The sequence below is a fragment of the Rhagoletis pomonella genome, unplaced genomic scaffold, assembly GCF_013731165.1.
Source record: "Rhagoletis pomonella isolate Grant_MI unplaced genomic scaffold, Rhpom_1.0 Rhpom_scaffold_00007, whole genome shotgun sequence".
NCBI classification, from domain to species: domain Eukaryota; kingdom Metazoa; phylum Arthropoda; class Insecta; order Diptera; family Tephritidae; genus Rhagoletis; species Rhagoletis pomonella.
This window is the reverse complement of record NW_023458561.1, coordinates 42,852,338-42,867,613: the sequence shown is the minus strand read 5'-3', so window position 1 is coordinate 42,867,613 and position 15,276 is coordinate 42,852,338. Positions and strand designations below refer to the sequence as shown.

General features: G+C 36.8%; 1 protein-coding gene across 2 annotated transcripts; it reads right to left on the bottom strand.

Annotated features, from left to right (window-relative positions):
* Window positions 1-3,232: 3,232 nt before the first annotated feature.
* LOC118742864 (putative uncharacterized protein DDB_G0271606) lies at window positions 3,233-7,967 on the bottom strand. Of its 2 annotated transcripts, none has more exons than XM_036475269.1 (4): window positions 7,536-7,967; window positions 4,508-4,768; window positions 4,183-4,402; window positions 3,233-4,109 (listed from the first exon to the last, which is right to left on the bottom strand). In XM_036475269.1, the coding sequence occupies exons 1-4, from the start codon at window positions 7,554-7,556 to the stop codon at window positions 3,520-3,522; spliced, it is 1,092 nt and encodes a 363-aa protein (XP_036331162.1). In that variant the 5' UTR covers window positions 7,557-7,967; the 3' UTR covers window positions 3,233-3,519. The 2 variants fall into 2 exon arrangements, with proteins under 2 accessions (XP_036331162.1, XP_036331161.1); XM_036475268.1 differs by having other exon boundaries at window positions 4,183-4,438; window positions 7,536-7,966.
* Window positions 7,968-15,276: the final 7,309 nt, after the last annotated feature.

Below are 15,276 nucleotides of genomic sequence, written 5' to 3'. Positions count from 1 at the left end.
AAAATTATAATATTCAATTCGAAACCAGTTCTTCTCTGCAATAGAAAGACTAGGTAGAGAAGGACATGTCTCAGCTCTCATTGGCGTCAGTTGAGACAGAACAGAAACGACTGGCATGCTTTGTTGAACTGGACCAAAATCTCTTAGGAGGTTACAACGCCAAACAAAATAAAAAATGTAGTTATATTTTTTAGTACTTTTATTTTAACCAGATGTTCACTCTGCAGTGTTGCTTTTTATTCTTATTATCAAATTCGTTATGCAGTTAGTTGTCAAATTTGTTAGTTGCATTGTGTTTCTGTCACCGCAAAAACTTTTGATTGGTTCCACTGAAAACTGTTATCCTTTGAGTTGCGTCGTTATTGTAGAGGACCATCGATATGTACATAGTTTTAAAAAGTAAAATAAAATGCTTTTATCAAGCAACATATTTCAATGATTTTGGACTGGTACGGATCTAGTTTCCACCGGTCTTGTATCGATTTTGGCAAAAGATAATAAGTACTGAAAAATTGGGGTTTACTAGTTCGGAGAATGGATACATTATTCTTTTGCACTGAAATGAAGAAAAATACATACAAGCTTAAAACTGCAGTTGAATAAAAGTGCCATTTGTACAGACATACAAATGTGTTTATTTCGCACACGCTTTGTTGGGCATTCATCCTAAAAGCAGGCTTGAAATTTGTGCAGCAACTTATGAACGTTTGTAGGAGTGCAAAGCTTTCGAAAGCTTGCATCTATTTATTAACCCTTCTTGTACCAACCAACCAAAACGTACACTAAGAATAGCACAGTGTCGAAACCAGTTTGTTCTCAAACAAAATTTTCACATATCTGCTATGGAACATCGCCGAACGGAGGAAAAGTGATTGCATAAGCTGGCCACGCCGTCATTCTGGATATGGGCAAACATAAATATAGACACATGAACTAATATTCTACTTGGTGGTTTTATTTGGAGAGCATCACATCCTTTGTCAGCTTATGTGGTGTGATATTAGAGAGGACTAAACAAACAAGGCGTGGTCCTAGACAGCACACTGAAAGTTGGGGTTTGCAGTCCAAGATAGTTGCAATGGAACTACTAAATTCGGTCAATAAATGAAGTCATAATCGCATCAGCCGTTGGCGTCCGTTATGACGGATCTAACAGAATTTCCCATACTACCAATGCCAAACTAATTACGCGACTTCCTCGAAGGAATGAAAAAAATGACGCGGTCAGCAAAAAAGTTTCAATGCAAGTCTGCACGGCTAGGTCAAAGCTCCATAAGAAAGTTGGCGGTGTCTGTATAGAACAGTTAGTCAGATGGTTCACGTTCCACTTGCTTGATTTTCAGGTAGACAATTTTTGTTGGATTTTCTGAGGTTTTAAGTCAGTAAACTTTCAGGGAGCATGTGCGACCTGCCCAAAGCTTGTATGCATTAGTTATACTGGATTACCTGGACTTTTTATAACTACAACTATAATGATGAAGTCCTGCGTACCACCAAAATCTACAGCTGTTCCACTAAACAGAGTTTGCAAAACTAAGCTTCGCACTAGCTTTATTCGTATTTGATTCTTTCGACAGGATCAGAAGTTGGTGAATTTGGAACGAGCTTCCACCATCCCTTATCTAAATTCATTTCATAGACCAAAAAAAAATACATAGAATATGACTAAAAGCTTAAACCGTTTTGTATCGAAATCTGTACAATACAAAATATACAAGGTTTACTTATACTTCTCCAAATGCTGACTAGATCAACGAATTTGGCTACGTTTTTTGACGTGAAAAAAAAATGTATATGCAAAAATCTAAACCGACTTCCCTTCTCATATAAACATTTAATATTACCGTTAAGTTCTTCATGATCCAATAATGGGATCTAAACCAAATTAGTGTGTGACCACATCTGAGGTACCACCATTCCTTAAAAAATATTCCGAAGAATTCATAACCTCCTCCTTTTCTGAAGTCGGTTAAAAATTAAGAAATATAAAACAAAAATGGTTGGATGGAGGAATCAAAAATGGATCACTTACAGGTATATTCTGCGCTGGTAATAAAAGCTTTGTAACCGGTAAATTAAGTTCTTGTCAAATTTTAACCCCTTTTCAAATTCTGTGTACTCTTGTAAGCGGTAAATTTTGTTACTATCTCATAAGCTGGTAACAAAGTATTGCCCCGTGAACCTGTTAATGGCGGCAGACCTTTGGCCGGACAAAATCTTTACCAAGCCCTTTTAGATCATGATACAAAACTTTACTTTTGCTCAGTTTTGAAGTCTTTTGGTAGGGATTTTGGTAGGAAAAATACATGGCTGAGTGGCAACACTGGCCATGGCACGAAATTTCTGTATATTGAAGTTCAATTATGGAAATTAAAAATTAACATTGCTAACGAAAGATGGCGGGTGGAATCCACTTTATTAATTCATGAATGGTGAACGCACTAAGATTCTTCTTAGTCTAAAGAAACGGGAAATCTGCATACACCCTGCAGTTCTAAGTTAACGACGTACCGGATGGGAATGTTACCTACGTACGGCGCTAGTCAAAAGGAGTTCGAAGCGGTATAGATGTTTACCGATCTAAATGTATGGTCTCAAGACAGTACACGTCAGGAGTGTTTCTAGATTTTTAGACAAACGGACAAATGTAATTATATAGAGGTTGATGCAATTCAAGTTTCAAAAGTATTACCATTTCGCAAAATCATTCGATCTGGCAATGCTCACATTTTACAAAGCTATTTTTGCAGACATGCTTTTAAACCTGGGAAATTAAAGAAACTTGGTTGTAGGCCTTAAAATGAAAGAGACCAGCCAAGCGTACCACTAAACGATTTAAGGAGACTGGAATTATTAACGCTACGGAAGTGGCCGACGATGCACTGCGACAACAGCTAATGAAGTTGAAAAGGTAAGTCTACGACTTCATCGAAACAAAACGTGTAGTGTACTATATCAGCTTGCGAAGGAGATCGCTTTGAGGCGCAAGCCTGTCCAACGCATAATCAAAAAAAGGCTCACAGTAAGTGACTTCAGGAAAACCGTGTCTTAAGAAAAATGCACTATGACTCCAATCTTCGGGTATAAATTAATCAGATCAAACCCTGTTTTTGAATATTTGCGTTCAGCAATTAAATAAATTTCTAAGAGCTACTTCATCTTGTTACCTAAAAATTTGAAAGCTAGTAAATAGTAGTAACAAAATTGGATAAATCAATAAAACATATTAAAATGATTTTCCACGCACATGTGTTTCATGTATTTGAATCACTAAAAAAAATGACTAATTCATTTCATATCGACATACTTACATGTATACTTTAAAAACTATACTAAAAAATTAATTAAAACCAAAATAAATTCATACTTATTATCCTTACGCAAACCCAGCACGTTCGACAAAATAAATTACGAAACAACACAGTAAAAAATTGAAGCATAAACCTGCATACAGCGAATGTAATACGATTTTTTTGGTAACTCGTTCCTCGCTGTTTTGTTCCAATTGTTGTTGTGTATTTAATTTTTCGACGCCACCGCCTTTTTGTAACGGCGATACTGATTGTAGCCAAAAGGGTTCACCAATTGATTGGGGCGTGCGCGCAATTCTTGTGTGGCTAATTGCTGTTGTTGTTGCTGTTGCTGCTGCTGGTTGTGTTGCTGTTGTTGTTGAAGCTTCTGTTGCTGTTGTTGGTCTTGCTGCAAATTCTGTGGTTGTTGCGTAAAGTTTTGCCCACTCAAATCACCCAGCTGACCTGGCAATTGGGCCTGACCAGCCAAACCACCGCCAAAGAACGCATTCGATTGTTGTTGTTGTTGTTGGACGCCAGGGAATTGCGCAAATGGTGGCTGCAATTGTCCAGCAAGTTGCTGTTGATATGTGCGTTGCTGTTGTTGTTGCAATTGAAAAGGTGTTAGCTGTTGCTGTTGGCCTGGACGTAGAGGCTGGCCGCCGCCAGAAAATTGGCGAAAAGGTGTTTGATATGGATTCAAATTGGGATTTATTCCTTGCTGGTAAGGTTGTACGCTCGATATGTACTGCAGCGACTTGGCAATTGCGTCGGGTATGGGTGGTGGTGTGGGAATGTGCGCACCCTCAGCGCGAAAGCCTGCTTGAAAAATACAAAAAAAAAAAAATGAAGTAGTAGTGCTTTACAAAATAATGTGCAAACACAAATTAACCATTCTCATCCGCTATATAGCGTACAGTGATGGGCGTGCCCTCCGGTGAGGTATACGAGTATGAACCTTGCACCACCTGCGCTTCGACATCTTCGCCTAAGCCAAGATTTTTCACATACCCCTGCGCCTGCGCGGTAGTGCCATCTGCTGAGGCGTAACCATATGAAAAGCTGCCGTCATAATTGAGATCGTTCTGATAGGCGGTAATGGGCACATAGTTCTGTTGGTCAAGGCGGTTGTAGATGCGAAACGGGTTCTTTAATAAACAATCAATTTTAAGTATGCTAGATCATAGTAAAATGTGGTAATCATTTGCTGCACTCACCTGCGCTCCTATGCCAGTGAGTGGTGAGATGGGCGATATGCCACCCAGCGCTGTTCCAAGCGGCTGCAGCGTATTTAAGGTATTCGGAAAACCTTGCTGCTGTTGGCGTGGTTGCTGTTGCTGCTGCTGCTGTTGCTGTAACTGTTGACGTAATTGCGTATTCTGTTGTCGCTGGAATGGTGATTGATTGAAGAGTGTATTCGATTGACAGCGGCATGTATGCTGCGACAAGCTGAGCGATATTACTAACCCGGCCAAGAGCTGAAAGTCAATGTAAAGGTAATCGCAAGTAATGTCCAAAACAAAAGTAATACTGGCAAGTACAACAAATAATAAATGCACGACTGAGGGTAAAAAAAAAAAAAAAATATTAAGCTGTTGTTTGTATTACTCGAATTAACGAATATAATTAAGTGATTATGTTTTGGAATGAACGCAACATGCAAATACTTGGCGGAATTATTTCTTCAAAATAAACGGTGTTTTTGTACCAACATAACTGCAAAAAATAAAACAGTTCTCAGCTTGACGGAAACGTCGAATTGCTCTCAGCGATGGCGAAATACCCATTTTCGCGGACGGCTCTAAATTGGATATCGGAACAGGATCTGGCATCTACTCTCTGGAGTTATCTCTGAGATAGCCTATAGACTCCCAGATCACTGCTGCATTTTTCAGGCTAAAATGTATGAAATCCACATGGCGGAAAGGTCGACGAGCATGATCGACCAAACTCCATCTAAACTTGCCTTCCTTGTTGACAGTCACGCGGCTATCAAAGCCTTCGGGTCGGCAACAATTAACGCGATATGCGTTAAAGAATACCGAAGATCCCTACAAGCTCTACTGCAAAATGAGGAAACGGACGAATATTCTAGATAGGGATATGAGATGTGGCTCGGAGAAGCGATCCAGATCGTGACACCTCCCCTGCGATTTCTGTCTTCAGAAGTCGAGAGACTCTTCTATGGCAGCGACCATCTGCACACCTGCAAGGTATCGCGCTCCCTCTGGCCACGGCTCAATGAACGAAGAACAAGGAGTCTACTAACGCAAACTCAGCCGACATGAATGGTGTTAACCGCCTCCTACTAAACCAACACGCCACGCCTAAGTAAATATATGGAGGTTGGTGGAAATAATAGTTAACGTGCACCGATTTCACAGAAAATTTACATGTGCTCTGATTTTTCTTAGGAACTGGCAATTGTGAAATTTGTTAAAGATGGGACAATTGCCACGCCCTCCACTCTTGTGGCCAGAAATATATAATTTCAACCGGTTTCGAGTTTGTACTCTCCATTTTATTAGAAAACCCTAAATGTGAAATATGGGGAAGATCGGATTACTTTAACATCTACAACTCGCAAAAAATGTGCGTCCAATCATTAAATATGATGGAATTTCAGTTAATTTGTGTTCTCTGCTTTCCACCCAAGAAAAAGTGGTTATAGCATAGGAATAACATAGGTGCAAATATTCCCACTTTCCTAATATTTGGTGTGATTTTTCCGTTGCTCAAAAAATTCTTCTCGCAAAAAGAAAGTGAAAGTCGAAAAATTAATGTCGAAAATTACATTAAATTTGCTAAAACGTGCGATTAATTTCAGGAACTGACGAACCGGTTCCCACTTTTTTTACTAATGTCGAATTTCCACTGCATGTATGTAGAAATGAATTTGATGAAAATTTTTCTCAACGCACAGGTCTTTTATAATGCCCACCTCTGCCATTAAAACCTGTGGCATAATAATATTTAGCATCTACATTTTCAAGTCAGTTTTTTTTGATAAAAGACGAAAGTACTAAATAAGTAATAAATACATTAACTTAAAGAATTGATTCTTTAGATTTCTTTGGAAACGCACCGTTCGTAGAGAGGTGGAGTGAGTAATTGATGGGAAATTTTGTACTTATGAAATTTACTTTTCCCTTTGTAATACGAGCCGTTTTTTTTTTTTATTCAATTGTCACCATAATTTTTTTCCACCTGCTTTCATATAGTCGAAACACTGTGCTCCGTAAAGATTTTCAAAAGGCCTCCAAGTTATAATAGTTATTCTAGATAATATGGAGATTTGTGTGTTATTTACTTACTTTGGAGAAAAATATGAAAAACAGGGATGAGCTTGTAGTAGGATAATTCTACTGGCATGATGGCTGTGAGATTTATAGGGGGATCATTCAGGAATCCCCAAATGAGCCCGAAAATCTCCACCTTTACCGGGCAGCCATAGGGCGTTCCAGCAGCGACAGTACTGAAAGACCAATACCTCAGTTTCGTTAGTAGTCCCCATGTTTTACTATGAAATCTGTGGCAGACATAAAACGCCCTTCTAGCCTTTTGGGTATTATTCGAGTAACGTGGGTTTAAATTGATCCTTTTGTTACTCCTGGATACTTCGTCTACTCTGAGAACTCAATTTTTTCCGGGGGTTTAGTCAAGTTGAATTTCGGTGAATTGAACAATGGTGAACTTCAATGGGTTAATTGACAATCCCTTTACAGCACACCGGCATTCAATTAATTTTAGCCTGGACAAGAGTAATGCAGAAGAGTAGATTTGCCTGGCCGCTATGCGAGTTATCGCTTACATAAAGGCTCATAATTGAGATAGTTATCCCTATGGGGGCCGCTGTGGCTGAGTGGTTAGGGGTGCGTACTACCACTCCGTAGAACCTGGGTTCGACCCCGCTGCGAGCAACATCTATGTAAAATAGGAAAAGTTTTTTCAAGAGCGGCAGGCAATGGCAGACCTCCGAGTGCATTTCTGGTATGAAAAAGCTTTCCCTCAAATCCATTTGCCATTTGAAGGCGGAGTAAAATTGTACGTCGCTCCACTTGTTTTATAATGACAGAACGCACAACACAAATTGGAGGCGATGCTCGGCCAAATACATAGCAAGCGTGTAAGCGCCAAAATATTACTATTAAATTTTTAACATAAATCCAAAGTTGAAGATAATTTCGTCAAGACGTCCATTACATAATACGAGTACACTATATATATGAAAATTCTTAGCTTTACCCGGAAATTTGATTTATCCATTGGAAGTTAAAACACTCGTCGCCGCACCGGAACTATTTTTCCGCACACTTTTTGTAGTTGTAATTAATGTCAATACAATTTTTAATAGTTCACCAATGACAATAGACAGCGCGGTGTGACAATTTTCCCATCAGCGATTATATTGCAATGAAGCAGCTACCGATTTGTGGAACATTTTAGTGATTGAATAAAATTTCAAGCTTTCCAGCTGGAAATGCTATAAGTATGCGGTGAGAGTTTTCGCAGATATTTGTACAATGCTAAATCTTAGTAGTGTCACCACTATCAACAATGACGTCAATAACTGAGAGTAAGTAAAAGTATTCGTATTTAACTGAAAGACAGACTTAGCACACAGGTAATCCCTTAGAGGCCGCGACGTAACTAAATTCCAGCAGCATCAATGCATTGTATTTATACAAACACCTACGCGTGGTGCCGCTGCCGGTGGAAAGCCTCGCACAATCGCGGAAACAATGAAGGGTGTGGAGTAGAGGAGGAACTGCTTGCCCATGTTTATTCTAGAAGGCAATGTTATTTATGCCTATGAAGTGCATTTTGCTGCCCTAAACACCGCCTTCGGGCTAAACAGTGGGGCTACCAACATAAGTGCACGTACATATGCATGTAAGCGCATTATTTGCTAAGAAGATCATCCAAACTTAACGATGGCATCGCTTATCGGTCGGGTCATACATATGTATACATATAAATTGTGTGCGGTTAGTGTGAGGTGGCGTATAAATAATGTTGCTCTGAAGCCATGGCTCTTGCATTTCCTGTACAAATACTCGGTTAACAAGCGTACATAAATCGAAGTAACAACACCAACAACAATCATTATTAAGAACAACAAATTTGTAAGAATTTTCCTATAGATTAGCTCGTGTGCATTTCAGATAGTGTAACTACAGCGGCTTATCGCGGCAGCTGTATCTTGAAAGCTGCAGCCGAGACAGAGCTGCTGTAGCTGGAGCTGGAGCTTTATTTGCAAGTGTACTGTTTTTGTTGTTGTGTTGTTTTATGGTTGGCGCATGCGCTACTTACGAGCAGGTAATTAATTTTTAGTTGTTTACGCTACTGTTTTTAAATTTTTGTATGTTTTCGTTTTTTTTTTTGTTGTCAAGAAGAAGCGTAGCAGCTTGTCGGCGTACAAAGAGAATCATGTTTACAAGCTGCTTGCTTCGACGCAGCTAAACGCAGTTCAATACAGTTTTGGTGAATGCATTACGACTTTTTGCTACTTACTATTTCACTTAAGTACACATCTTCGCCATATTTGCTGTTTTTAAAGGCATTTGCAACTTGTCTAACAGTGCTACACAATTTATTGGCTTTTTATTGAACGCTGACAGAAGGGCAAATAATTGTTTTTTTTTTTTTTTTTTTTTGTGGCCACATACCTTTGCGATTTCTATCGGCATTTGGTTTGTTGGTTTTTCTAACTTGTGCTATGTTATTTGTGGTTTTCTTTTTCTACTTCCCCTACGCCGGGTGGGAATTTATGTGGCAGCTGTGGCAGCGTGTTGCACATAAATTCCACGGCTTCATATCATATCACAACATTTTGATTTGGACCGCACTTGTTCTGGTAGTATAAGAATATATTTTTTCTTTTGCCTTCTTCTATGCAAATTTAATGCAAATTCGTTTGCTGAGCTGCCGTGCCTTTGATAATTTGTTGGATTTTGATTAGAAGCTTGCTGTTTACATGAGCATAGCCAGTGCACTGTTTATTATTGAAATTTGGGTTGGAGGTGAAGGTTGTCGGATTAGTGTAGCCGTATATGTTGGCTTAGAAAAATTTTTCAAACTGACTAGTTGAAATGCATAGATATTTGGCGATGAGTGAAAGTGGCTGATGGAGGAAACAATTTAAGGTTTTTGTAGAGTGTATGCCAGGTGGCGTGGATTTATATCTGCTTGGTCTTATAAAATGACAAAAGAAAAAATATTAATATATATTATTTTCTGCAAAAGTAAAAAAAAAACAAATTATAAGTTCCATTTAAAAACAATTTCGGGGAAGCGGAGGTAGAACGGTTAACAGTTTTGTATGTACGGTTGTGTTCAAAAAAATTGTGTGTCTGGTATCTTTTATTAAATTCCCTTTTTCACTCCAATTGAGATACATTTTGATGTTCCAGAGGGCCGCTAAGATCCTGATAGCGTCTAACGCGGATTTAAGCCTAATTCTCTTTCCGAATTTTTTAGATTATTGTTTTTATACCCGAACGCACTTGTGCGCAAGGGTATTATAACTTTGTTCACATAACGGTTGTTTGTAACAGCCAAAACGAATCGAGATAGATATAGACAAATATATACATAAATGCTCAAAATGAAACGATTAAGCCATGTCTGTCTGTTCGTCTGTCCGTCCGTCCGTGTGCACGAAGACTCAAGCAAAAATTTAGATTTCTCAACGAAATTTGATATGTTAGTTGCTCTTTATCCTGTAACCACGTCCACTTCCCATATAACGGTATTTTCGAAAAAAGCAACAACTACTATATTTCAGTAAATATCGGATCCAAATTGTTAAAAATTTTTATTTGGAGTAAAATTTTGGTTTAAAATAATATTATTATGAAATTTTTGGAAAATGAGCGTGACCCCGGCCACTTATAATAAAAAACTATATCTCAGTAGCCGTTTCACAAATCGTTACCTAACTAGAACTGCGGGCGTTGCCTAGGAACTAGCTAAGAAATCTGTTGAAGATGTTTGAAATCGGCCAATAACCACGCTTGCTTGCCATATAATGGTAATTTCAGTATCTACTGAACCAAATTCACTTAAAATCGATTATTTAAATAACTACTTAGCATAAAATTAAATTATTAGAAATTTTTGGACAATGGGCGTGGCGCCGCCCACTTATGACCACAAATGTGTATTAAATTCAACCAAAATCGATGCACTTTATAACCTTGGTACGGAAAAACAATTTGTTAAAAATTATTCACTTCACCCTAAAATTACACCCGCTTCCCGTATATGTAACGGTATATATCAGAAATATGAAAGCCCCGATATTTCAATAACTGAGGGCGCTAAATTACTTCCAGTTAATATTTATAAGCATCTAAATAAATAAGGCTGCTAAAATAACTGTTTTTTTTGGATTTATAAAATAAAAATCAAAAATAATGGCTACTTTTTTTTTTAATTTTGCATAAAAATTAAAAAAAAAAAAAAAATTTATTTTGAAATTAGATTCTCGGTTAAAAGCAAATCTCCTGGAATATAACACTTAGTTGTACAACATTTCCCTCATAGTGAATTTTTCAATGACACTTTTCATTCATAAATGTTATGTTCGGTCCCTGAAAAATAGTAAACCTAACCTAAAGCCTCTAATTATGAAGACATTTTTATTTCGTAAAATGTTAGATCTTCTCAAAATAAACACCAACAATTTTTTGTGAACGGCTGTTTTTTGTTCCAAACACGGAAATGCCTCATAAAATGGCAAAATGAAATAAAAATATCGATTTCTTTCTTTAGTTTCCTGTTTGTTATATTCTAATTTAAGTTATTTTATCTCAACAGCAGAACATGTCATGCGCCGTCGTACTACTATTTTTTGGAACACAACTGTACCCCGCGTTTATGAGTTATAAGCGCGCTCAAAGTAAGCTTAGCTTTGATGCATTTTTGATCGATTGAATTCCTGTCATACCTTGTAAATTTTGGTTTATAGACAAACCGCTGTCGGCATTGTGTAATCTTCAGTGTCATTTATCGTTGAGAATGCTGAGAATGAAAAATGACACCGAAGAATGCGTCATTTTTTCTTCTTATTTGGCGTAGCAAGCATTTGTCGGTTTAGGCAGGGACAAAGAAATTTCAACTTTTTATTTTCTCTCTACTGTAAACTTCTCAATAAAATATAAACTTCTCGATTTCATCTAGTCATCCTCCAAGCAGCAGCTAATACTTCTGGCTCAAATACCCATTTTGTCAAGATAGGCGATCCCAAGGCTGCCATCTCTCAGCTATGTAGGATAGAGCAACCGCACCATGACAAGATGGCCGGATTGGGATTGAATTTTTAGTACCGAGCCCATCTTTAGTCCGGAGTGCCACGCTGGTTCTTGGAAGCGCTATCTTTCACTAGACAATGACCACATACAACATACTTAATTGGTATGATAGCAGCTATTTATTTCCAACTCTTCAAGGACGACGAAGAATCTGTCGCGCATCATGCGAAAGTTTTACTAAGATGTTCTTGACTACGAAAATAGTCAGGCAGTAAATCAGTCTCCCGAACGTCTGCAATAGGAAAAATAGAGCCGCTATTGATTGGCCAGAAATCCTTAGGACAGTTTTTTCCTTACAGCCCTCCAAGTCTCCGGGATAAATCCTTTTCTCATGTAGATAGAAAGTTAGCCGGCGACATAACAGACCGACAAACTTTTGTAGTTATGCTAGGATAATAGCAGCTGATCTTAGAGAATAGAGAACTTACAAAGATAATCAACAAAAACAAGCGCAGAAGAATGGGGTCAATTACCGGTAGTTTACCACGGTTTAAGATTCGTTAGAAAAGGACAAACTAGAAGTGTGAGTTTGACGATTCTTGCCCCTCAACACGTGATTGCGTAGCTGATCTATCAATTATCCCACGGGTCCGGATTCCTCCTCGTTTTTATAAAACTCAACGAACGAAGAGGAGCGAGCAACAACAGCCTTTGGATGGGGAAGCAACAAGTAAATTCAAAAATGTGTATTTTCTTGTTCATTGTTGCACCACCCTAATGTATATGCCAATAATGCATAAATATACGTACATAGTCAATATAATTGCATACGGATGTTCAACGCATTAAACTTAACAAGTAGATCAAACTTATTGTAGTTGAACATTGGTCGTTGTTGTTTATAAGTCATCAAAGTGCTAGGTACTGCTCATATCCATCAGAAAACAGAAAAAAAACATATTAACATAAAATATTAGTTTATACCCAGAAACAAACGAATTATATCTATAGCATATATAAGTGCTTGTACATATGTACGTTAGTACATGATGCATTGTTTAATGTTCAAAAGTGTTTCTAAAAATTGTTTCCTCAGTGATGATTATATGCTTGAATTCATGGCAATAATTAATTTTTTCCATTAAATTCTACTGAAAAAAATAAACAGAAACTGTAAAAGCGCACGTACGTTAGTCACGCACATTACATAAATAAAAGTACATGTCGATATCCATGTATATTTGATTATTTACTTTTAACTTAATTTTTCTTTTAACTTAATTTTTTTTAATATGTAAAATTCATGGAGAAACACAAGCTTTAAAATGCCGAGTGGCAAAATAATGTCATGGTCAATTTCAGGGTCCTCTCTGGGTCAATATAATTTTTTTTTTTTTTGAACTGGTAACCTCCTTTGTATCTGGTATTCAGAAAGAATGCAAAATTCCACGTTCAGGTGATACATCATGTGTGGGGTTCATTTGACCATCGGGGTTATATATAACATTCAGAAAGAATACCCCACACATATAGATTTTTATAAAATTTCTCACAGAAAAGCTCAAGATGCTTTCATACAAAATTTGCCTATAAACGAAATTTAATGAGTTAAACTAAAAATTTCTTCAAACATAAAAATAATTAAAACAAAAAAAAAAATCATTTAAAGTATGTACTTGAAAACATCCAAACAACAACAAATTTTATTTGTTCAACCGAATCTTACATATCGCACATTTCCTTCGATAGTGTCATAACTCAAAAAAGCCACACTCGAGAAAAACGGGTTTAAAATTTTGAATTTACATATACTTCCATAGTAAAAATTGCTACCATATACGATATAGCTATCCAATTTTTACACAAGATAGAAAAAAAGGTAGCGGTAATATCTACATACTCAACTCAAAATTTATATTTTTTGGATTATGGCACTATTGAAGTAACTGAGCCATTTGCATGCACGTAGTTATTTTATCTCATGGGAGATATTTTTCATTTATACAGCTAGACAATCACCTGTTAAGGAGTGCCTAAAAGTATGCTGCTTAAGCTGCTTATTGCGCAAATTAAGCTTGCATTTACAGTATGTGTAGTAAAGACTATGCAACAAGTTCGCATCTTAAGTCTTTTGTTTGCTATGGCATTGGCTTTTAATGCATACAGATGTATGTAGGTATGTAAGTGTGACTGTTTTAGCAATATTTAAAATCATTTGACTATAAAATCTGCTTGTAAATATGTGTGTGGATAAATAACTGTCTATTTTAGCAGGCTAGCTTCAACTAAAATAAACTACAAATATAAATATAGCTACAAAAATAGTTGAAGTGATAGGTAACAAGTAAAGTATGTAAGTATGGATATGGATAAATCAAATTGATAGCAAGTATTCTCTAACTTATTTGTCGTCTACGCTCGAGAAGCACTGATATATTTACTTTGCAGATACCCTGCAAAAGTAAAATTGTATATTGTTTTTCGTTTTTTTTTACATAAAAACAGCACTACAACGCCGAACGTCGAATGGATTTTATGAGAAGGTTTTTCATTTCAGAAATACACTGGGAGGGTTCCCATTGCCTGCCGAGATCCGACCGCTGTTAGACAAAAGCCTTTCCGAATTTAGATGGTGTTCGGCCAGTGCTTAAATCCAAGTCCTGCGAAATGGTAGTACGGAAAAATATATACTTTAATTTGAGTATTTAAAAAGTCCATCGCAAACTGTCTTCAGGTCAAAAAAAGGAACAATTTGAAAACTCCATATTTTTTGAATTTAATATTTTGTCTCAAACAATCGTCATTGATTTTTCAATGACCACAGAAGCTTTTGTAAATCTTTTTCGCTCATTATCTGTAGATATTTAAACTTGTTTTAAATGCTTAGCATATTAATTTCATAAGTTTAGTATGTAACATACTTGTAATCTTTATATAAAAATGTATGTACTTGTTGTTAGTAGTCTGTAAGAAACTTTGTTTCATTGACGGTAAATAAATAAATAAATAAATAAACTTGAAAGGTCAAGGTAATTATTCTATCCCAACACAAGACTATTTCTCCTGAATTCGCTATATGAAGCGCTTCAAAATGCTGGTAAATTTATTTCGTTTGCTGCTTTTCTCGAGATTTTTTTAACAAGAAATAATTTTCCACACTTCCGGCTGCCTTTTTACATTTTTCATCGTATCTTCGACATTTAAAGTCGAATATTAAAGCATACTATATCGAGGTTTTTGTCTCGAAGAGACCACTTATTATTGTTCCAAAATCTTCTACATAAAGTATCTCGTTCTGATGTTTACCCAGCTAATTAAGGGTAACACCTTAAGTTGATAAGAGCTGAGATCTTTGATTCTTCCGAGATAATAAGCTTGCATAGATATTCTGGCCTTTTAATTACAAATTCACGCCAACATGCTCAACACTTTCCTAACCCATTAGTATCGCAATGGTTCCACTTGTGATTGCACCGCAATGCTAAAATATACGCTAAGCGTTAATTAATAAATTATGAATAGCTTTTTATTATTTATTCTCAATTCTACACTCTAGCACAATTAGTTACTGCCACCTTAGCAAGCAAATAAAAATTATACATAAGCAAAAAATATGTCATAAAATATTATTAAAATTTATTAGTAGTTAATCGTGTAAAGGGCACGATTCAATTCACGTCTCCCAAACACTTGTAATCGCGAAAAATGTGTGGCATCAGCAATTAATAAAA